The 24,270-nt window shown below is 49.2% G+C and overlaps 2 protein-coding genes across 3 annotated transcripts in view; one reads left to right on the forward strand and one right to left on the reverse strand.

Moving 5' to 3' along the window:
* SEPTIN8 (septin 8) overlaps positions 1-11,458 on the reverse strand; it is a 47,135-nt gene extending 35,677 nt beyond the window's left edge. For both annotated transcript variants that reach the window (XR_007509663.1, XM_049829242.1), the window contains exon 1: positions 11,339-11,458. Coding sequence is in view for 1 of the 2 variants with exons in the window: in XM_049829242.1 (XP_049685199.1) it covers positions 11,339-11,368 (30 nt within the window). In the remaining variant the exon portion in view is untranslated. The remainder of the gene's footprint in view (positions 1-11,338) is intronic.
* An 8,573-nt stretch (positions 11,459-20,031) lies between these two features.
* Positions 20,032-23,977, forward strand: SOWAHA (sosondowah ankyrin repeat domain family member A). The gene has a single exon (XM_049829366.1). It carries the CDS (start codon positions 20,093-20,095, stop codon positions 21,449-21,451), a length of 1,359 nt encoding a protein of 452 aa, XP_049685323.1. The 5' UTR covers positions 20,032-20,092; the 3' UTR covers positions 21,452-23,977.
* The last annotated feature ends 293 nt before the right edge of the window (positions 23,978-24,270 follow it).

The following is a 24,270-nucleotide window of genomic DNA, read 5'->3' on the forward strand; positions in this document are numbered from 1 at the left end:
TTCCCACGGGTGCATCGTTTCGCACTGCAATAGCACACATAGACGTGGAGTCACGGATCGGCGTGCCAGGTACCCTGCAAAGTGCAGAGCACAGACGGATCCTCTCCCTTCCAACTTACAATCAAATCAAAACAGAAAGATGAAACAGTGCTAGCAGACAGACTGCAGTTCCCTGATCAGCGTGACTCGGAGACCAGCAAGAGGAAGAGCAGCGAAAGCTCCTGTGGGCCCTGCTCCGTACGGCCGCAGCGCCTTTGGCAGCGCTCCCGTGGTGGGACGGAGCGGTCATTGCTCTGCAGGGGCCAGCTCAGCACCCGGCACAGCTGGGGACTGCTGTTAGTCACAAAGCAATGACTTCACCTTCTTGATTCCCCGTCCACAATCCACAACAGTGTGCACAACACAGAGATTAATACATACACCAGTGGGGTCTGTAGGATGCTATTCCCTTGCTTCCTGAATGGAAATGCACGGAATCAGGAAATCATTCGGTCCTGATGCAGGGAGTCTCATTTGCAACAGAGCAGAGAAAGGACTGAATGAGATCTGGCTGTTTATTAAATCCAAGCAGAGCAAGCTGGTCCCAAATACAGGCTCATACATGCTGGCACCCCGCGCAGCCATGCTGCCAGCCACAGGCATTACTGGCCCCTCTCCGACGGGGCAGGGCAAGTCAAACTGCCCACAAACCCATGGAACAGAGGGGTCTGCTTCAGGGTCCAGCACACGCAGCGTCCCAACCCCAACCCCGCAACTGTGTGCTGCTGAGGGGAACTCCCCCAAACATCCGTCCCTGCAAGATTCCTTACAGAGGTGCTGGTAGTGTTACTGTCATTTCACAAGTAAACTGAGTCATGGAGCAGTTGAGTACTTGCCTAGAGACCTTTGGGCAAACAGTGTCGGAAGGCAAATTCAGCTGCTTTGTCCAAGCAGGCACTCCCCAGGGCTTGGCCCAGATTCTGGATCAATGCAGAAAAAACTGGCAAATCACCCCTCTCAGAAGATCCTACCCCATCTCTGAATACTGGCTCAACAAATGCCACTTGACATTTGCAAAGAAACAGCAGCAAGTACAGACTCAGGTTTCCATGAAGAAAACATTTCTTTTGCCAAGCTCAACAGCTAAGGGGTAGTAACAGCAACACCACACCTGATGTTTGAAAAGCACCTCTGGTGCTAGCAATATTCAGGATAGACACTGTCACACATCAAAATATTATCTTTCTTGTACTTCAGGCTAAGGACTATTAGGTCTATTACAACATCAACGAATGAGCTTGCATTTTGTAGACTACTAAGCAGAAAGATGGCCCAAGAGAGGCAACGAGACCGGATTTGCGGTTTTCTAACAACAGTCAGAGGACACTGAGCATAGTAAATATTCACAGAGGGCTTAGGCGCAGTAAGGGTGACCTTATAGGTGCCTTTGACACTGAAGATGAAAGGAAGCACACTTTCAGCTGGGGCTGGCCAGTGGAGATCTTAGCACCTCTTAGGCTAAAATTCTTGCACCTAAATGCCACCTAATCTCAAGCAGATTTGCAAAGTGCAAGCATACGCAACTCTGAAGGTTTTCAGTTAATCTTAAGCATGTGCTCAAAATTCCAGATCCCCATTGTGGAGCACTTAATAACAGGCTGGGGGAAGAAGAAAGGAAGAAAAAAACCAAACCCTACAGAGATAATTTTAGATGTGGAGTTTATGCTAGTTTACCACTTGTCTTACAATAGCAACCTGCTGTGCTTCAGCTTGTCTGCTACCTCTCACTCCGGTCCGGTCCACTCTGGTGATGGTACGTGGCCAGTCAAACAGGACACATCTCAGATAGCATGAGCAACTCTGCCTTCGCTATGTCTGTGCAGGGAGGGCAATAGCGTTTTCCCCACTGTGGTGGCCCTGAAGAACTGTAAACGCTAACACTGCGATGTCTAACATTGCCCTTCCCTCCAGGGAGGGCAAAGCTCCGTGGCCTTCACTACCTTCTCTTTTCCAACACGCAGCACACGGGAGCATGTCTACAGCCGAACCATCCCTCCACATACACGACACCATTTCAGCCAGTCCTCTCCAGTTGCTGCATCCTCACAACAACATGCTCCCAGCCCACACTGCAGTCTCCCCCAATAAAAAACTCATGCATTAAAAAAACCAAAACCAAACAATTCCCAGCCCCCTTTAAACCGCTCTCCTAAGAATGCCAAGAATTTTCCCAGACACTTGCGCCTTTATTCATATCCCTCCCGGCTCCCAGCTGCACTCCAGGCAAGCAAAAACATCACTGAGGAAACCAGATATGGAGTCACTACCAGGATCCGCCAAATAAAAATGAAAGCCACTTTACATTACAGAGGCAAGAAGACTCAAAAGCTGTGGCTCTTTCCTTCAGGGCTAACTAAAGGTTATGTTGCCTGAAGTGATGCCCTTCTTGAAAGCTTTTGGACCCATTTTTAAGAGCTATTCATACACCCTGAGACCAGTGAGTGCATTGCAAAGAGCAATGCTCAGCATCTTGAGAAAACAAAAATTTAAAAAATCACTGGTCCAGTATCAATGTTTCACAGTGTCCCATGTGCCCCAGGCTAGTCTCAGGGAAGAAAATGCTCTGCTGCACACCTGTAAAAATCCAGCGTGCTGAACACACAACAGTGTAGTCACCTACCCATAAGGAGGTGGACAGGGATTCAAGTGAGAAAGCAAAACTCCTTTTAAGGGAGGAACTCCTTAGGCAAACTCCTTAACCGCTTTCCTGTATCCAAGCTACTGGTGCCAAAGCAGTGTTTTGATTCCAGCGGCACACCTTGTACTGATATCCCAGCAATACGCCAGACACTGAGCACTCCCAGCAGCAAGCCAGGAGCACGGATCTGCACACTCGACATATTCCGTTTCTGCACCAGCCTGCTCACTTTAGCATTTGCGAGCAAACAGCTGAACTACAGGCACTGCCTTCAGCTTTGCTTCAGTCTCAGCAGCATTTCCTCCTTTAAAAAAAAAAACAACCAAAAAACAAACCAACCAACCAACCAAAAAAAAAAAAACCAACCAAAAACCCCAACCACAATACATAAAATAAAAATCCTACACACATCTACAGAATCAAAGGAGTTGGCATAGGCTTAAAACATCAGTTTTTGCTGACTGTCAGAGCTAAATTTGAAGGGAGAGTAAAGCTTCTCATCTTTTCTTATACAACATACATCCAAGATGATACATTCACAACCTGTGAAGGCAACATCAGTTTTAATTTTCTGCAAACAAACTGTTTCTGGCTCTCTGACTTTTTACACTAAAAGCAAAATTCCCACATGCTCCCTTTTCTTAAGCTGTTATTTAGCAATTTCCTTATAACATTTGTGAAGCCTAATTAACTAATCATGAGGTCCTTCTTAATTAAGAAAGGATTTATCATGCATTTTGTCCCTATCACAAGGCCTGAATGAGAGTTTACGAAGGAGCAAAACAGGATTTGCTGGGCATTATGCACACAATGTTTTGCAAACATGAATGTTGCCTTTGAGAATAAGGCAAGTTGGTTAAAACAGAGAAAACTATGGAACCAAAAATGAGAGACATTTCCTCCAAAATGACCTTAAAGGATGAGAAAGTTCAGCTTTTCATCAGCCTGAGAATTCCATCCCCCATGAGCTATTCAAAATGAAGAAAGCAAAGTCCAAAACACTAACATAACTTTTCCTTCAGTCTGTTTAAAAAAACCCCTAAGATACAGACATACAAGAGCATACCAGACTACCCTAGCTCATTTCTTTTCAAAATTATTTATTCAGAAGGTGCTGAGGCTTTTGATTTAATGGAGCTTCACAATTAACCCTGACAAGAGACTAATCTTATCACCTTATCTAGTAAGAGACTTTCCCAAGTTCACCCCAAGCAGCAGATGCATTCCCAGCTTGCACTCAACTGATGTGACCACCAGGATCTCTTCCCTTCCCCACCATCCTACCACAAGGAAGAGGAGGAGACACTTGGCAAATACAAATGGCTGTGGGACAAAGCCAGGAGAGAAACTGAGTGCCTGCCCCTAAGGAGTGGCATGGAAAAGGTTTGGGGCAGTTTAAAAGAAGTGCTGAAGAAGCAAAAAGGATCTGGATCCCCATCATGCTGAACAAGCCATGCTGGATATCAGCCATCAGGATTATTTGTTTTAGTTACCACTTAAAATAAACATAGCTAATTCCCACATACGTTTCCAGAATTTATTGCCTGATTACAATAAATACTATTATTCAGTATATTTTTAGACAAGGGAACAGAGATATAATGGGAACCCAAGAGTTTTGGTCACCACTGTATGCTTTTTCCCAGTTTGCCTCATGCAGCCATCTCACAGCATCTCCACAAACAGCACTTCCAGCTACTGCACAAGTCTCCTTGTGGTACTGCCTGGAAGACACCAGAAAGAGAAGTTTTACATACCACAGCCACTCAGCTCCAAGAGCTAAACCAGAGTCATCATGCTAATAAGCTGACTGCTTTATATCCTATTAACACATGCCTCCAGAAAGCCTCAAAGTGCATTAGCACAGAACACCTTTAATCTGAAGACTCAAGGCAACGGGAAAAAAAGAAAAGAAAACGTCTATCTGAAAAATGCGCATAGCAAAAAGATAAGCTGAGAGGACTATTCATTCTGTATGAAAACAGAGAATATATCTATTTGCACAAATATGAGCTGGGAACACCTTTGCTGCAGAAGGCAGGGGAAGGAGAGCATTCCTGGGAGGCCAGCTCTGGCAGCCCTTCCGGAGGCAGCCCTTTTACTGTGGCAGAGCTGAAAGCCAGGATCAGCTTGGATTAGGACCCAAGGCCCGGAGCAGCCTGCTGTAAGCAGGGTCTGGACAAGAGACCCAGCGATGCCCCTCTGACCCAAGCTGTCCCACAATCGCAGTGCTGCCCGACACACGCCGGGCACCTGCAGGAATATATACGCTATTTAACACAGCTTGGTCGGTCTCCTCTCCCAGTGACCGACCTGAGCAACCCTGGCTGCTGCTGCGGGAAGGTTCGATTTTCCAGCATGAACAACACGAGCTCTGGGAACGTGCTTCACACCGTCCCACAGCTGAAGGCATGCCTGTACAGTCCTTTGCAGGCAGACAAGAACTCAGCCGAGCAGAAGCTGAGGGATGTCTCCTGCCTCTCTGTTACAGCAAGAACCAGCCGAAACGCTCCTTGCCTGTGGAAAACTCTGGATGCATTCCCCGCATGTTTCCTTGCACACGTAATGCAGCGGTGGCACAGACTCATTACAGCACCTCATGCAGCGGCGAGCAGAGGCCAGGAGCAGCCCCAAGTCCCTCGATGGAAATCCAGCCCAGGCTCTCTCGCTCCGCAGCTCCCTGCGACAATCTGGTTTTGAGGCTGGTTTTGAGGCTGTGCGAGCCAGAGAGGGCAAGAGCCCTGAGGCAGGGTGCTCCATGGGAACCTCTCTCTAGCTGTCTGACAGCTCTGGAATTTCATGTGTGTGGGAGACAGACACTTTTTGGCTTCACAAAGGAATCTGAACGTCTAAACAAAGTGGTGTCTCCACAACCCTGACCCCACAGGCCCCGGTCAGCCCACAAGCTGAAAGCGGCGACTAAGGATGTATCCAAGAAGCCTGTGGTTCTCAGTGACACCATTCTTCCCCAGCCCTCTGAAAATCTCCACTGTCACCCCATGTTAGAGGGCGCTGAGTCCCTGTCTGGCTCCACCTTTTGCATCCAAACGTCACAAGTCAGAGGCCAGCACGGCCGCTTATGCCAAAGAAGAGGCTCTGGAAGGAAAGCACATGGCTAGGACTGAGGAGAAGCAGCACCTTCAGGATTTTTTTTCTCACTTGAGCTGCTCTGGGAGCAGAGATGGGCTTTCTTACTCTTCAGACACTTTTACGATACCCAATACAAATGCAAAGCTTCAGGTATAAACCCAGAGCTCACTGCAGCTACACAGATGTGGAGAAGGGAAGAAACAAGCAAGCTGTGCATGACTGCATGGGCCCCACCTCATCAAAACACAAATATGGGACAGGATAACATTATTTCTAAGGGTTGCAGCTAATCTGAAACAAGCAGGGCAGCTTCTCCCATCCACAGCCTGAAATGTGCCCAGGACATGTTCTGAATAATCAAAGTTAATCACAAAAATGTGCCCCTACCCGACACAGGCGGGGTAGAAACAGCGTGCCCACGCCCTGCACATCTCCCTTAGTCCCATGGCCTCCCAAATTCCTCCTCTTAATTGCACAACCAAGGAAAAGCCAATTCAGCATCATGCCATTTCTTCCCCTCCCAACCTCCGAGCCAAAGGAGCATGAGAAGGAAAGGAGACAAGCGTGATCGTCGCTCCTGCAGATGGAAAGACAGCCCAGTCCCCAGAGCACTTCGTTTGCACGGTGGTGTCTTGGGATGACCAGACTGGGGACAGTGGGGGCACTCGGAGACAGGGCTGTGTCTCTCCCCGCAGCTGGCGACAGCACTGGTATTCTGCTACAGAAGATAATATTTAGGGAGCTTCTGGCCTTCCAGCAATGCTGGAGACTGGCTGACAGCTGCCACCACAGCACTGACGATGAGCCCTGACACCATGCCGGCCTCCTGAAAGAGAGTTATTCTTCGGGCTTTCATTTGTTTTGCCGATGCAGAGGGCACACATGGCTTCAGCATTTGCCAGCTCACGTCCTTCCACCCACTGCCTCAGCGCTCGCTGCGATTACGAGCGGTTAAGAGGAGCTCTGGAGCTCCCACGCAGAACAACATGTTGCATCTCTGCTGCAAGAGGAAGAGATGCTCCAGATTCACTGACAGCAACAGCACCACAGTGGGGAAGGAAAAAAAAGGAAAAAAACCCAACCAAAACCCCAAACCCCAAAAAAATCTTTTCCTGGGCAACATTTGTTCCCAGTGCATATATCCAAAATAAGTGTTTAACTGCAATGGACTGTGGTTGAGCTAATTGGTCCTGTGGCTGAAATAGTCAGAGCTGGCTTCCTGTATGAGCACAGGCTCTCCCTGGGAGAGACTGTGGGGCTCGGAGAGACAACCGTCAATTTGTCTCCTCCAATGGAAGACCATTTTCCCTATCCCTCCTTCCCAAAAAAGCATACGCTACAGGCAGAAGAGCTGGCCAGGGCAGGGAGGGAAAGGGCTGCTCCCGCTGGGCTCACTTCCTGGTGCATGTTACCAGCTTGGAGAAAAATCTGTCACTTCTGTTCCACACTGCATGGGGGATCACTTGAGATTTTCCAGGCTAAAGGTAAAATAACTGAATGACAAAAACAGACAAGGAAATTTAACCCTGGAACTTCCAAATGGTGCCACTGGCTGGGCAAAAAAACAGGGCAGGAAGAATAGCCGAATCCAAACAAACCCCTGTTTCCACTGGAATTGAGCCATGGAAATGTTTTCCTTGAGAGTGTGAATAAAAGAAAATGTAAGGTTATGCTTAGGACCTGCAGCGATAAGTCTTCCGGCAACCGCTCTGCCCTAGCCATGGTACACAGAGCTGTTCTCAGCCCACTCCTCATGCCCATCTTTCATGGACTAAGGTATAACACTGGCCCCTTCACACAGAGGAGCAGGTTTAGCCTGTGCAGTCAATAAAAGAAAACGTGAGCTTACAGAAAACAGTAGCAGCAGAAACGCATGAAGTTTATCACAACCCAGGCAGTTATGGCAGGAACAGGCACTGTTCAAAGGTCCCTCTCCTCCCACAGAGTTGGGAGCAGGACACAAGAAGGCAGTGGTGTGTACACAGGTAACACTCACACTAAGCTGCCAAACTGGCCAGACACCCCCCCCCCCCCCCCCCCAGCTCAGCAGCTCGCTGCGACAGAAAAAATGACATTGTCTATTTCCAGCGAGAAAGATGTTGTTCAGCTTTCCTCTGTATAAAGTGGTGTTTTGTTCTGGCAAGATTTTCTAAGTAGCATTAATTTATAGTAAAGCTACTAGTAAAAGCCTAGCTATCAATCACTAACATGAAGAGGCAACTTCTCAGGTCTGCATGTAGACAGGAGCCCCACAACCACAGCTCGCATACAGCGACACGCACGCATCTAGTGCTCTCTTCGCTGGGCATCAATGTTCACAAATCCCTTGTCCATGCACATAGTCACAGTACGCACATAAAGCAATCAGCCATGACATTTTCAAAAGTTATGGCATAATGTTAAATTCTTATCTCAGCCCAACTTTAAGGTTGAGGATACCTGCTCCTCCCCACATGCACGTGCCTGTGAGCGGGCAGCTGCTTGGTTTAGAGCCCAAGCAACTGCCTTTGCACATCCAAGTCAGACAAGGGGTTAATGCAGATTGTTAAGCAACAGCATTTCAGGATGGGTTTTATTTAAAAAAGAGAGAAAGCCACAGATTTGAGGGTTTGAAAAAGCTTCTCAAAAGCAAAACAGTCTTACAGGCTCGGTCTCACATCTCATCCCATTTATTCTCCTACGCATCTCCAGTTGCTTCTCTGTCATTTCTTCTCCTTCCAACTTTCTGGCTTCCTCCAGAGCTTCTGCATTTCCCTGCTGCATTTCACGCACTTGCTGGCTGCCGCTTGCACGTGGTGGTTGGGCTGTTTCCCGCTCAACATACCAACATCCTTGCTAATACTGCCAGTGTCTGCTCCAGCACACAGTCATCACATGTGCTAGCTCAGCACTGGCCAGAACAGGCAATGGAGAAGCTCTGAGCTTTGATGACAAACTACAGTATTTCATAATTGAACCAAACTTTATCAGCTTTCTTTCCACTCTGGTGGCAGCTGTAATGAAGACAACTGGCCTCGGGCATCCAGAAGTGATGCCTGTAGACCAAGCCTTGAGCACGGCAGTGGTGAGCCACATTCTCACAGCAGATCAGCAGAAAACTTCAGTCTCCAGGGGCTGAAGCCAATCTCTCTCACAAGCACTACATTCACAAAAACAAAGGCGGTCTTGAGCACCACTGGTGTGATTCTGCTGCCTTAGAGGCAGCTTTCTATGGGCCAGCTTCCTTTCATTTGCTTTTGTTGGTCATTTCCAACAGCAGCACTTCAAGGGAACTTTATTGTGCTGGAGACAGAGGCATTCTGGAGGACTGTATAAGGGAAGCATGCATCTGGGGAGTTTTGAAAACACATTATCCGAACCTAAGGGTCACTACATTCCAGGATGTCAGTGTCAGCTGGACACTTATAAATAGCTTCACCAATCTGAATAGCATGACCTATTGTGTATCAAAAACCTCCTTCAGAGGTTTTTTCAACATTACTTCCCACTGCAGATACAAACAGCTGGTAAAAAATAAATTAATTTATCATCACCGCTTCTTGGCAGTAATGAGCTATTCCCACCCAGGCTTTATGCACAGGAAACTGAGGCATGGTGATATAAAGCGGCACCAAGGAAGCTGTAAACCCTACAGAAAGAACAACTCGGAACACCTTAATCATGAGGTTTTCATGATACTGCTGGAGGAACAGCATCAGAGCCGAGATGTGCTGAGGATAAAGGAAACAGCAGCTGGGACAGTCCTCTGCCCTACATCAAATGGAAGCAAGACGTTGCTCTCCCACCTGCTTCTGCCAGATCTGCAGTACCAGGTGAAAGGCAAACTCGTCCAAAGGCAAAGATTAGCAAATCACCAGATCTACTGGGCCTGCAGATCCCTATAAACTCACCCTTAGCTCCCTGCACAAAGCAAGCAGATTTTCTCCTAATGGAGTTGGGCACTAAAGTCACATTGGAGCCCAGCCATTCATTTCACTTTGGTGCCCAAATGAGAGCCAAGCACCTTCAGGAACATTCCCCTCCCTTTCTTTTTTTTTTTTTAAATAAAAGTGACAAGAGCATTGATGGAAGTACACCAAGCGTTCAAGTACCCACACCAAAGAATAAGTGTAATTTTCTCCCAGGCTAGGCAATATTTTAGGTTCTCCTAACACCTATGAAAACCTGCACAGGCACCCACAGGCATACCAAATTAACACTAAAAGTATTTATATACGATACAAATGCAGAAAGAATTGCAGTGAGACAGTTACGGTGTTTCCATTCCCTGACACTGATGCTTTACCTTAATCCCCTCTCCCCAGGGTCTAGAAGCATTTGCTTTCCTAAATAAGAGGCCACAATCAATTTTCCTTTATGCAAGTTTTAAGTAAGTTACAGTCTTGCAAATTCATTCTTGAGCTGGAAACTTTTGGGCCAGGATTCAAAGAAATGAAGCAGAGTTTGAGATTCTTGGCAAAAAGTAGTTTACAGAGAAAACAGTAGCAGGGACGCGTTTGTGCTCCAAGGGCATGCCTATAATTCAGACAACCACCACTGCTGTTCCCATTTATTTAGCAATATCACACCAGACATTTTTGACTTTTGAGAGCTATGCTATTTAACGTGGTAAAAGGGGTTTTAGCTCTGAAAGGCTACAAGACGCATCGCCGCGCTATTTAATCGGAGCAGCCTTCCAACGGCAACAAAAAATTCAAGCCGTAGACAAAGAATAGTTTAAAGCCGACACAGATTTTAGCCAGATTGACTTCCGATAGCAGTTATACAACATGTGAGCTGCAGAGAGGCGGCGGTGCACAGGTCACACTCCATATTTGCTGTACGGCATTCTTCGTACATCGGCTCAGAGACCAGTTAGCCTCAAGGGTTTGCTTTACCCCCGTTTGAATCGCTGTGTGTCTCTCCCAGGATTATACACACGCCGTGAAGTTACTCACTCTCGCGGAGTGTTTGTATACCACTGGTACGCAAACAATTCTTATTTCGGAGGGTCTGACCCCATTTCTTTCCGCCCCTCTTCGCGGGGCACTTTACCCCCGCAGACACAGGGATACGGGATACCCTTTGCGAGCATCCTGGACACCCACGGCGCGGGGGGGGGGGGGGGATGTCACGAAAGGCTTTCGTTACCGGTTTCAGCATCGGACCAAAAGCACCGAGGCCTCGCAGCCTCCCAGCCCGCCGGGCAGGACCTTCCCGCAAGGACCCTCCCCGCCGAGACCCGCCGGCTCTGCCCCTCTCCCCAAACCCCCTCGCAGCCCAACACCCCCCCCCCCCCCCACGCACACACACCCCCGCGCAGCCTCCTCCCAGCTCTGCCGCCGCCGGGCAGCCCGCTGGCCGCGGACACGCGGGGAGGCAGCAGCCACGCACACGGGGCCGGCGACCGGCGCATCCCCCCCCCCCCCCGCGACTGCCCTGACCCCACCACCGGCTGGCTTAAATACATATATATTTTTTTTTTAAATTATTTCCCCCACCCGCCGAGGGAGGAAAAAAAAAAACCCAAGTTATTAAGGCGAGGAGAAGCGCGTACGGGAGCAGACCCCCCCCATCCCCGCCTCCGCTCACCGAGAATCGCTCCAGGTCGGTGGCGGCCATGGCCGGGTCTGGCGCGTCTCCGTGGGCGGGAGCGCGGCTCTCCCCGCCGCGGGTGGATGCGGCTGAATGGATCCAATATGGCCACTTCCTGGAAACTCCCCCTCCGCCCGCCACAGGCACCGCCCGACCGAGGGAACGGGGCGGGGGGGGGACGGACGGACGGACGGACCGGGAGGACGGGCACCGGCCCCCACGCAGCCGGAGCCCTCCTTCCCTCGGCGGTGGAGGGCCGGCCCCGCCGTGGAAAGGGAACGGAGGGAGGGGGCGAGGGGGCCGGGGTGGTCCCCGCACCCCCCCGAGTGTGTGTGGGGGGGTCAGCGGCAGAGAGCAGGGGGTACGGGGGTCTTGGGGAGGGGGGCGGTTTGGGGATGAGCCCACGGGGCTCCGCGGGCAGGAGAGGGCTGCGAGGCGGCCACGCAGCATCAGCCTCGGCACGGGAAAGCTTCGCGTTTGCGTGGGACCCGTAGAAGCGGCGGGGGTCCTCTGCGGGATTCGGAGGGGGCGCGCAGCCACGGGGAGACCCGTTTCCCCGTCTGTAGCGTTCCCCGTTTCTGGGAGGTCGGCAGACACGGCAGGGCAGCGGTGCCTCTGTCACCCACGGGAGTTACAGCGCGGTCGCAGCCGCCGTGGGGGTTTGAGCCGGGGGTGCCGAGAGCTCGCAGCCGTTACGCTGCCCGCGTTTACCGAAAGTTGAGACACGCAACAGGGGACCGTCGAAGTCCTTCTTCATCACTCCTTCCCACGCAAAGCACAAAGCCAGTCCCGTCACCAGCACCCTCGCTCTTTGCTAACCCACAAAGACACCAGTATTTTACCAGCTGTTCGCACGGAGCAAAGTTTCTCTTGCTTTCTGGTGCCCTCTGCTGCAGTGCACCTATCCAGGACAGCTTCCCAGAGCCACATGTTCTCTCTAGACCAGACCTACACCCCCAAGCTGTCTGCTGCCCTGGTTTTGTCTTAGGCTTTCCCCAGCCTTTCTATCAGCCACGGCGTCCCCGTCTTTTCTCCTCATCCTCTCTCTTGGAGCAACATATACTTCCCGTTGGAGAGCTGAGTTTGGGCGAAGAGATCAAATATTTCTCCCCCGTGACACTGACTCAATGTGGGGAAAGGACTGCTGAGGATCGTTTTGAACCCCCCCCCGAGAAGGGCAAGCCCTCTTGCAACTCACTACACAAGACTCAGAAAAGCTACTGTCTGCGCAAAAGGGCAGCAGTTACCACCCAATTCCTGAGGGCACAGCAGAAATTCCCCCGGCAGCTTTGGACACACACACTCGGCCCTCCGTCTCTCCTTGCTGTTGGACACACATCTGCTCAGCTGAGTTGCTCCTCAAATACCATCCTCAGGGCTGCTTCTCCACCCAGTGGGAGCACCAGCGATAGGGAGCAGTTAAGGAATCAAGATAACTTTGAGCATGGCCTGAGGCTTGATACTCTGATCCTCTCCTCAGGCAGGGCCAGAACCTGCTGTCCCATCTTCGGTGCTGTTGCCGGTGAGGATTGTCCTTCAAGAACCAGTTCATGGCCTGAATTTCCCTAAATTATGCTAGATGTGGAATGCTAATCTCGCTGCGCAATATAACCACCTCCCAGGGAATGGACAGGGGAGAGCTTACCTGGAGGGGCTGTGTCCAGCAGACTCTTCCCGATCTACTCAGGTGCTCCTAGATCACCTGCAGCACGGGCTCCAGCATCCTGCACAAAGTAGGGCCATAAATAGAGTCGCTACCCAATTATGATACAGCTAAAGCTCCAAGCCCCACCCCAATTACTAGGAAAGAGCGAGCAACTGTGCTTAGGCCCTGTTTCCAGTTATTTTTCAAAAGGTTTGCCAAATTTCAACTTTGCGGCAAGATAAAGAAAAGGAAAGATACCCAATATCCCAGTTCCTTTCATTCATCACCCACAAAAGCACAGTCCCCGGAGTGCCCTAAAGCAGGACTGAAGTATTAAAAGACAACCAAACCTCGGCAACAAAATGAAAACAGAAGTTGTGTTTCATTACGCTACTCGAAGAGCTGCATGCCATATTAACTTCTATCTTCTCCCTTACCCGCTATTTGCGATCTTAACAAAGGTCTCTTGCTCCCACGGCAATATAAATTAATGAGACCACACTGTGCTGGTGGGCACTGAGTTGCTGTGTTACAGCAGGCGTGCAAGATCGTATGTTACATCTCCACATCTTTGATTCTACCCCAAGACTCCTTGGGATCCACCCGCATTGCGTTGCAGGAGCTCTGGGAAGCACTACTCATCCCGGAAGGGTGCTTATGTTGGAGAAATAGAACAGGATATGAAAATTAGATGTACATAATTGAAGGGAGGGGGCAAGAGTTATTTTATAGCATTTTATGCAAGTGCTTAGAGGGATCAGAGATTACAAAGAAGGTTGTGTTCTCCCTTTAAGGTATTTCAAGGCATTTTCTGAGAAGGTGTCATCCAAGTGATCTGCTTTTTGAAATATGATAATCTAGTGCAGGTCAGAAGAGCTGTTTTTTTGTCCTTCCCGAGTGGACTGCTATAACCCAATTAATTCTGCTAATCCATATATTAGTTCTGACTAAAGATAGGTTGCAAAAATGTTGTATCTCTCTAAAAAGGCCATTGCTGAACACCATCTGTTAATTTATTTTCTTGGGTCACAAAAAATGACAAAAAAAAACCCAACCTTTTTCCTGTCACAGCCACAGCTCTTTGTTAATGCTGCCTTGTGCTAGAGCTACCAGGGATACCAAAGCTGGCCTGCTGGTCTTTGGCATCTGAAGCCGAGTCCCTCTCCACCCGCAGAGGTGGTATAAGCTTGCTGAACCTTTTGTTCATTTGTCCCTTGCGAGTGAGATGTTCGTGCAGACCAGACGCTCACTTTGCCATCTTATTTCTTTCGCTGATTCCCAGAGGTTCTGCAGTTCTCCCTGGGTCCTTCAGCAAAACCAGGGAAGCTAAAATCTGGTATTTCTAGTGTACAGATGCAAGTAGCATAGTTGATATAGAAGCAGAGTTAACCTTCCAGGCCTTCTTTACAGATCAGAAAGAAGCAAAAATAAACGGATTAAAATGTTTAAAAGTTACCTTTTTTTTTTCTTTTTTTTTTTTTTTTCTGTACAGGCAAGCTTGGGAGTCCTGATTTAAGGCAACATAAAATTCTTGCTTAACACACCCTTAAATGCCATTATGCCAGGTACTTTGGGAGAAGTGATTGATTTAGATTCATTAAGAGCTCTTTTACCTGCCAATAAAGTGCAGAATGTAACAACCCAAGGCTCACAAACGCTGATTCTCAGACAGCTACTGGCTTCTGTGAGCTGCAGGTCAGATGCAAAGATTCACGGCATAAAGGAAATTCTGAGACATTGCAACACATCAAGGGACAACACTGCTGTCACCTGGCTCTCTGAGCTGTGCTGCTGAGAGCTTCTGCAGCCCGAGTCTTCTCTGCCTTTGTCCATCAGCACTGCCATCAGCATGGGGCAGATCTCTGTGACAGGAGAACACTGTGTAAAAGCTCACAGTTATTTTTAAACACCTTGTTATTTCAAAAAGAACACTATTTCTAATGCCAATTCAAGAGAAACCCTGCTAATTCCAAAAGCTTCAGATGCATAAAAACTGCTTCAAGAGAAGAGAATTTAATTTGGTGGCTCCTTTAGCTGCCAAGGCATCGGTTGTTATGCAAATTATCCCTAATGGCTCAGGAATTAAACGTACATTACAGTGCTGGATGCTCCTGCAAGGCTTTTAAACTCTGTGGAATATTTGTACCTGCTAAATCCACAGTGAATTCAGGATGAGCTGTGAAATTTTCTGCAGGTGAAGAGCTGGGGCAGAGAATACAAAGGACTGGAGAGGCACGAATGTGTCCCTGGAACCTCTCTGTCCTGGAGAGAAGAAGGAAAATGCCCCTCGCTGCATGGATGGTGGCATTGCAGTAGCAGAGTTCTGATGGTGGGGAGATAGCAGGAGTTGTTTTACTTCTTCACGTTGTGATCCTAGGTACAGGCAATGAAAGTGGAGAGAAATAAATGTGATCACAGCCCCATTTACTTCACATGCAGCTACAGTGAGCAAGCCATCGTCCTACCGGCCACAGGAATACAGCAGCAAGACCAAGGCCTTTGGAAGGTGGCTGCATCTTCAGAAGATCCTTGATCTTCAAACCCAGGTGGTGCAGATAAACAGAACCCCTTCATGTTTTTCAACACAGGCCGGAGGAATCAGCTTATTGGAAACTATTCATTTCTCACAATGTGTCCTCCTGGGGATTATTAGAAACCAAATGGTTTCATAGCTACTCTTTTAGCAGCACTACCACCAAGCACCTTATTAAACTTTCATTGGTTATACTGACAATATATGGGACTTACAAGGCTTTTCGACAGAAGTGCTATCCTTCTAAGCTGAAAGTCAATAGGAGCTGTAGGTCCATTTCCCCTATGCACACTGAGTGGTCCTGGTGAACGTAAGTGGGATGGCTGGAAACAGACTCCAAATTTCCCTGCCTTCTAATGTTAAAAGGTAGTATTACCACACTGTATCTCATGCCAGGTTTGCATTATCCTGCTAGAATCCCACCAAGTTCGCAGGCACCATCTGAAAACCAGAGGATGTTTGGGATGGGTCCTTGCATCATCCGTGTGGAACAAGCAATTTTAATAAATCAAACTCTGAGATAAATGGAAAACTGCATTTGAATGGCTGCTGTTGAGAAACATCGTCCAAAGTGGTTACTGAGGTCCTTGAGTAACAGCTGAATCTTGCTCATTTATGAGAAAATGCCTTTTATCTGCAAATAATCTCCCCTCCACCCCAACCCCCCGCCCCTTCACAGACTTTTGCTCAATTGTTTATCTATGGAAGGTTACTGCATTTCTCCATGGAACAAAGGAAGAGCTATTTTCCTTCACAATGCATGCTCTTTGTTTCACATGAAAATACCAACAAGGAAAGTGGAAAATCATGGGCTTTGTCATCCTATTTATTCTGGGAGCCCTGATTTCATTTCGGAGGAAAATAAGTCTTGCTTGAGGTACAAATCCCATCCGTAGTCAATAGCACCTAAGCTTCACCTTTCTGCAAAGCAGCAGCATCCTGTCTGACTGAGACTATCCCCCATATTCCCTTTTTCTTCCTCTGTTGCTTCCAACCTGGCACCTCCTTTTCCCTGTGGCTCTGAGAATATCGTGCAGGAAGGAGCAGGACCTGGGATACCATCTCCTTCAGTTTTGAAGTGTCAGTAGAAACTTCTTTGCTCTGACTAGGTTATTTGCTTGATTTCCTGGGTTTGTGTGGTATGAATAATTACAGTCATATAACCTTCACTTTCCTCCCCTGAAGGGCTGGGAAAAGGCCCCAGGCTCTCTATGCACTGTACTACACTGTAATGTCGATAGTTTGGGAAAGCTGGTCACGGGAAAGGTAACTCTCCTCAGTCACACAGTTATTAATAGAGGCCAGCTCTATGATGTAGAACTAGCAAACTGCAATATTTGTGTTTAAAAAAAGTAGTAGTAAATTCATTTAATCATGGGTTTCTGTACGTTGTTTTTGTCCCAGCCAGTAAATTAAAAATATCAAGACAGTTGGCTTGAAATCTCCTACAAAGCAGCCCACAGTATTCTGTAAATAGCCCCACAAAAAATACTTGCTTTGTAGGTTTTTGGTGACACAGAAAAAGAGGCAAAAACTTCTCATGCTTTTTAAGGCTGGAAATTTCAGATGACTGATGAGCATAACACCCATAATGCTCCAGGCTTTTAGTATCTATATTAATAAAATTCATTCAGACACCTTAATTTCCGCTGCACAATCTGATCAGAATATGACCAGCGCTCAGTAAACTAAGAGGAGCTCACTGGGTTCTAGTCTCTTGGCACCTGGCACTTAGCCTGGAAGGTGGGAAACCAAAAGGCATCAACAGATAAAGGGAAAGGTTGGCAAACACGATGCGCCCCATGCCGTGGTCTGGAAATGGTACGAAGGATTAGCCAGAAGTGTTGTTTCCTTCTTAATTACAGAAAGTATAGGACGAACCTCCCACTGACAGACAGACTGCGAAAAGGAGCACAACCACACGGCACGGGTTGCCCACAAAGGTTGAAGCGAGCACAGGTGGGACAGGCGGTTGGATGCATCACTGGAAAATTACCTGGGGAATGAGCTCCTTGCGTCAGGCAGTTAAATGAGAGCAACAAGTTCCCGCTTGGCATGGCACGAGGCGCACTTGTAGACATCCTCTCTCCTCTTCTATGACCTCCTGGGGATGTGCCCTTCTGCTCTGTGGCCACGAGGAATGCCAGGACCTGCAGTGGGGAATGGTCTCAGTAACACCCCTCCTTTGGGACCCCGACCCAACGCAAGCCCCCAGAGAGGTGGTGGGACCTCAGCGACCCAAGGGTTGCCCCTCGGGTGTTGAGCAGTGAGATTTCCCAGGGGGCCTGGTGCATGGAGATCCCTCTGCAGGAGAGGTGCCGTGCTAGGGATAAAACGGGTGGGATCCGAGGGCACCCTCACGGGTCTCAGAGGATACTCGGGTGCAGAAGGCTGATGCCTGTGCAGGAAGGGACGGAGCACGGCACCTCTCTGCAAGCACCCACAGAAAGACCCTCAGCGTATCAGTGAGCCTGAGGACATACCCTGCCACGTGTGAACCAATTCAAGCAGTAGGAACAAATTCTCCCTTAACATTTGTAACATAAGAAAATGGTTTTTTAAAAGAGCCTATTCTTCTGAATTATTTTCCCTCCTTCTCTCGCTCTTTTGCAGATATGAATAATCCTAGGGTATAGTTGAGAGTTTGCAGTGCAAACATCACAGACTGCTGAGATTTTCTTATGCCTGCAATGGATTCTAGTAAGGAAAAGAAATCAACAGTGAAAGCAAGGCATAGCAATTAATGTTTGGATGCATGCTCATTATTAGCTCTCTACAGCAAGCCAGGCAGAACTGTGGTGATGCCATAAGCTAGAAAGCATTGCTAAAACAGTAGAACACGTGGCTGCCTCAGCAGAGGGCAAGGTTGCTGTGTATGCCATGTAAAAAGGCAGTAACAAGAGGTGTGCGGTTCACGTAGAAATACTGAATTGCTACAAGCAGCACGAAGATTACACGCTATTATATGAAAGAACGTTAGAGCAGCAAAATGATTTTGAGGAACTGGCTCAGCGCCAGCTTGTTAGCAAGAGATAAAATAGCTTTTCAGAGATTTGCACAAAGATGGAGAGAGAGAAGGGGAAAGACTGCCAAAGGAAGACTCTGAGCAATCAGTGGGAAGACGCTCTTCCACCACCAGCAAAAGGTATGAAGAGGCAGAAGGGAGGTCAGCATCAACGAGAAGGGAGAGACATGCACTGCATGGGGATCAATGCACCTCAAACTGCCTTCAAAATGGAGACTTTGGCATAGGCTGATTCTCCATTTTATTCAAGTTTTAAGACAGTGAAAACAAAACCGAATCTATTTTCTGAGCCATCCTTGTACAGACAGTTACTTTTATCTGTCTTCATACCACACTGACTGTTCGTTCTGTGTTCAGCCTCCCTTGCTGTTTTCCTAGACAAACCGTTCAGTCATTCAGGAATCAATTTCGTGATCTTAATTGCAACACTCACTGGAGGAGAAAACAAGTTTGCAGGCTGAACATCATCCCTCCAGGAGGTCTTCAGTCCTACTCCTTCACCTGGGGAAAGGCATTTGTCTGGGATTTCCCCCCCCCAGTAGAATAGAGAGCAATAACGTTAAATGCTTAAGCAGAAGTAATTGGTATGGCAGCACAGACAGCTTCTCTCTTTATGAGAAGAGCGCTCTCTTCTCCAGGTGTATGTGAATAGATTGAGGCATGTTGTAAAGATTTCATCGTTTATACGGATACACATGTACACGTACGTACATTGCGGATGCAATACAGATAAAAGGCACATAGAGAATAGGTACGATGCTATACAGAGCATCACATCGAGTTGAATGTATTGCAAAAGAATGACCCATCCACCTTTCTTCCGACTTATTTTGGGGCGCGCGGCTCTAACCCAGAAGGATCGCAGGTGCTGCAAAACACCAGAGGCTTCTCGGAGAAGGGAGCCCTGCCTTTGCAGAGACCTACAGCTGCAGGCGCTCAGTTCCTACCGAAACGAACAAAAACAACCGCTTTAGGGAGTTGGAAGTGGAGTAAATCAACCAAGCGTTCGCCCCTGCCTGAGGAGTCTCCGAGGAGCCGACACACCGCTGACCTTACCGACCCGCGTCTCCTCAGTTCCCTGAGGGAGACATTTAAGCGCAGACGAACGACAACGGCACCGGGTCGGGCCGTCGCCCGCGCTCCCTCCCGCCTACCCCGGGGGCCCGGCCGCTCACCGGCTGTGGGCCGGGGCCGGGGCCGGGACCGGGACCGGGGCCGGGACCGGGACCGGGACCGGGAGCGGGGCCGGGCGGCTTCCCCCGGAGCACCGCCCCGCGGGAGGAGACAGCCGCCGGCTCGGCCCCGCTCCGCTCCCTCAGACGGAGGCGGCGGCGCGGGCGAGGCGGGGTGGGGCGGGGCGGCCCGATCACCTCAGCGGGGGAGCGGCCGCGGGGAACAGGCTCGCAGGTGCCTCGCTGCCTGCCGATGCCGGCGAGCCCCCCCCGAGGGCGGGCAGGCAGGCAGGCGGGCTCCCTCCCTCCCTCCCTCCCTCCCTCCCTCCGCCGCGGGGGAGGCGAAGGCGGCGGTTCCACCACCTGTGGCGGCGGGATGGCGGAGCTCGACATCAGCCCGGCGGCCGTCTTGGGCTTCCTGCGAGAGCGCGGCGGGCGGGTGCGGCACGCCGAGCTGGTGAGCGCCTTCAGGCCGCTGCTGGAGGCCGGAGGGGAAGCGGCCGGGCGGGCGGAACGGCGGGAACGGTTCAAGGCGGCGGTGAACGCCGTGGCGGTGGTGAAGGACCGCGACGGCTCCAACTTCGTCGTCCTGAGGCGGGAGCTGCGCGCCGCCCCGCCGCCGGGGGACGCGCTGGCGCCGGGGGGCGATGGCGGCCTCCCCGTTACCTCAGGCCGGCTTTCGCCGGCGCCCCCCGCCACCGAGGAGCTGCCGGGGCCTCGGGCCGTCTCCGAGCTGCGGGACCTCTTCCAGGGCGGCGGTGGTGGCGGCGGCGTCGTCCCCCTGCCCGCCGGCGCGGCGGGGTCCCGGCGAGAGCCGCTCGCCAAGCCCTGCATGCTGCCGGTGCGCTGCGTGCCGCCCCCCGCCGCCCCGGGGCCGCCTGAGGAGCGGGGGTCCCCCTCGTCTCTGCTGCCGCCGGAGGAGGAGGAGGAGGAGGCGGCGGCGGCCGGGTCCCGGTCGCCCAGCCTGCGGCGGGGGCCCAAGAGCCATCGGGCCAGCGAGGAGACGGCGGCGGTGCCCTTGGAGGAGGCCGAGCACCGGTGGTTGGTGATGGCGGCCGGCGGGCAGTGGACCCAGCAGCTGCACGGGTTGCTGCTGGGCGACGCCAGCTTGGCGGCCCGGAGGGACTTCATCTCGGGCTTCACCGCCCTGCACTGGGCCGCCAAGAGCGGCAACTGCGACATGGTGACAAACATCATCAGAGCGGCTGAGAAGGGGGGGACCCGCGTCAATGTGGACGCTAGGTCGCACGGCGGCTACACGGCCCTCCACCTGGCCGCCATACACGGCCAGGAGAAGGTCATCACCATGCTGGTCTACAGCTACCACGCCAAGACCGACCTGAGGGACTACAGCGGGAAGAAGCCGCACCAGTACCTAAAGGAAGGGGCTTCCTCCGCCGTCAGGCGCTTGCTGGGGGACCCCAGCCTTCCCCACAACGCAGAGCCCTCCGTGCCCATCAAGAAGACCACAAAGCTTGCGGCTTCCATCTTGAGCTCCACTAGCACTTTCCTGGGGGTCATATCCGATGACATGGCTTTCTACGACCTCACCAAAGGTTTAAGGAAACCCTCGTCCTTAAACAAGCTCCTGGCTGCCACGACGGGCCCGAGGAGGAAGCCAAAGACTAGAGGGGGCTTCCCTTCCTATTCCTCCCTCTCCGAGGTAACGGAGGAGGAGGAAGAGGAGGTCGTTGTGAAACGCAGACCTGTTTCCGAGCTGTTCTTTGGCCACTAGCCTTCTTGGGATCGAAATTGTTTAATAATGTGACTGGGGTCTCGATTTTTCTCTCGCAGAAGCAGCTTGGATTTCTTCTCTCCGTGTCTCTTTTTTTGGATATTTAACTAAATCAGCGATAGGGTCTGGCTCCAAAGGCCACTGGCTGAAACCCAGCCCACAGACGCCTGTGGAAAGGGAACTGCCCAGGGAGTGTCATAAACGCTGTATGTACCGTAGTGCTGATGTATCGGTGGAGACTGCAAACTTTATACTTAACAGTTGAAAAACTAAAACAACCTCCATGTGCGTAGACAGGTTAAAATGCTTAAGGTACAGCCTTCTTGATCGGCGTTCCTTGGCTGGAGAGCACAAGTAAGGTAAAGAATTGCATATTCTACACTGTGAACAGCGAGCTGGTAGCTGGCTACTTTAACATGGCTTGTTACATAGCAGGCTTAAATTATTAGAGGAAAGATGCATAGTTTTCTATGATGTTTCTGATTATTTTGGTAACAGAAGAGGAGTATTTCTATTTAAAAAAAAAAATTGTACTTTTTCAAAACAAAGTTTCTCACTATCAGAAATACTAACATAACAATCTCAATTTTTGCCTAATGCATTTTATTAGATTAACAACTTTAAAAAAAATAAAAACCCCACCCTCAGCACTCAAGTCACCATGACCTGTCTACCTCAGTTTGAAAGCTAGGTTAGCATTTTAAATTTTTTCTTTCTCTTCCTGAAAGACTTTCTTTCTTTCTCTTCCTGAAAGACTTTCTAGGTGGGACTAACCACATGGCTTGATGATACTGTGAACATTTGAACTTGTCTATAGTTCAATCACTTAATCTGAATAAAAACGTTGTAGATATTTGATAGTGAAAAACTGAACTGAAGAACCGGGAATAGGATCCTGCAGAGTTTTCTGAGTAGACAACTGGAAACAAAGCTAGGCTCATATGTCTGATTCTTTTTTGTTTAGAACTTGGCCTTTGATTTTGACCTATTTACAATAAATATTTCTAAAAATTGGGCTTTATGTTATGTTAGGTGTTTCATGATAGAATGTCTGCATGACCTCTTAAAGCAATGTTTATCTCAACAGCATGAATCATTGACTTAAAACTAACTCTTATTTTATATCATAAACATAATTGTTCTATATATAGAACTACACATAGCTCCAAAAAGCATGCTAACTGCAGGTTAAGTAATAGATTTGCAGTGAGATTATTATTTTTTTAATTACTATTGGGTTAAAGTTAATGTGAAAAGGCAGAGCTAAGAACAGAAACTGTCTGACTGCTGGGGCCAGTCTGCTAAACTGTCTCATTTTCTCTAAAAATGTAACTAAAAAAACCTGTGTAATTCAGAGGTGACAAAGGTGATGGCAATACTATGCTTGCTCTGCTTTTCAGCCCCGTCAGGTGTTTTGGTTTCTGCACTGAAACACTTGTTTGCATGCTTTGCCTTTCTTTCCAAGTCAGTGACTTCAGGAATGTTTTTTTCAGCCTTGAATCAAGCTTAGTACTTCTAATTGGCTGTAATTGGCTTCTCCCAAATGCTTGGCAAAGAATGCTGTACAGGACTGTGCTGAAGGTGGAGGCACTGCCCGCTTTTACCTTCTCCCTGGAGCTGGTGACATTTGTTGTAAGGGTAATCAGCGATTGCAGAGGGGTCTGATCCACCTGCTCTCGGAAGAGACTGGATTATTCTGCACCGGTCTGCTTCCGTATTGAACTAATTAAATTGTTAAGCAAACGTTAATGATCAAGCACCTCATGACTTCTATATCTGGAGTAGGGTTTAAAAAAAAAAATAAAATCCTATTTGCTCCATAGCTGTTGGTGTGACCACTGACCAGCGTGGTCAGTTGAAACCTTGATTTGTGCTACGCTGTGTCAGCTTGCAGAGTTCCAGGAAAAAAAAGTCTGTCACTCTGTTTTAAGAAGTCTTTCCAAATTTACTGACATTAAACACTTTTTTTCTGTATTTACTGAAACTACAGAAGCATGCGTGTGCATCTGAGGCACTGGCAGGACTGACGCTGCCTGGTAAAAGCGTTCTGATTCTGTGTGAATTGGAAATGCTCTCCAGTTTGACTCAGCCTGATAGCGAAGTTTGTTCATTAGTTATGGCTATATGCTTGATACCTGTTCAAATAACATAGCTGAATTTTTAGTGCTAATTCTGAGTAAAGCCTACTTGAGTCGGAGGCAAGGTTCAAGGATAGAGTGTTTTCTGTTTAAAAAACCCAACTGACCAACCTGTAAAGCATGGTTATGACTTCACCATAAGGAAAGTAGGGAGAAGGTTTCATTGCTCCTGTATTGTTGCATCAAAGGAAAAGCAAGAAGTCACAGCTGAGATAAGACTTCATTGCAGCACCTATCATCAAGGAAACTCAGCACTACTCATTCCTCGGAGGCATCACAATGATGAGCTAGTGTGATAGAAAAATGCCCAGCAACAACAGAGCCCTCCTCCTTACAGCCTTCCCCGGGGAGGTGCTCCGAGGCTTGGCAGGAAGGTTGCAACACAAAGGTGGGGAGCTCACAAGGTCGGGTGCTGTGGGTGGGGTGGGTCAGGCTCTGCCAACAAGTTTGTGCAGTGACTCAGCTCATTCCTCCTCCTTGTTGAGCAGATTAAGGAAAAGATAGTATTTAGCTAGGCTGTGATTAGTATACCCAGTGCCATATGACTTCAGGTGCAAACAAACAAATACTGAGAGGTATTGAGAATGCACTGCTGTAATCTTAGAAAAATATATATTGCCTTTAGTTTGAAGTAAAACCAGTCTATCGGCCTTTCTGTGTTTTGCTTTCGCGTGTTGCCAT

This window comes from Accipiter gentilis, chromosome 26 (genome assembly GCF_929443795.1).
Source record: "Accipiter gentilis chromosome 26, bAccGen1.1, whole genome shotgun sequence".
In the NCBI taxonomy this organism is placed as follows: domain Eukaryota; kingdom Metazoa; phylum Chordata; class Aves; order Accipitriformes; family Accipitridae; genus Astur; species Astur gentilis.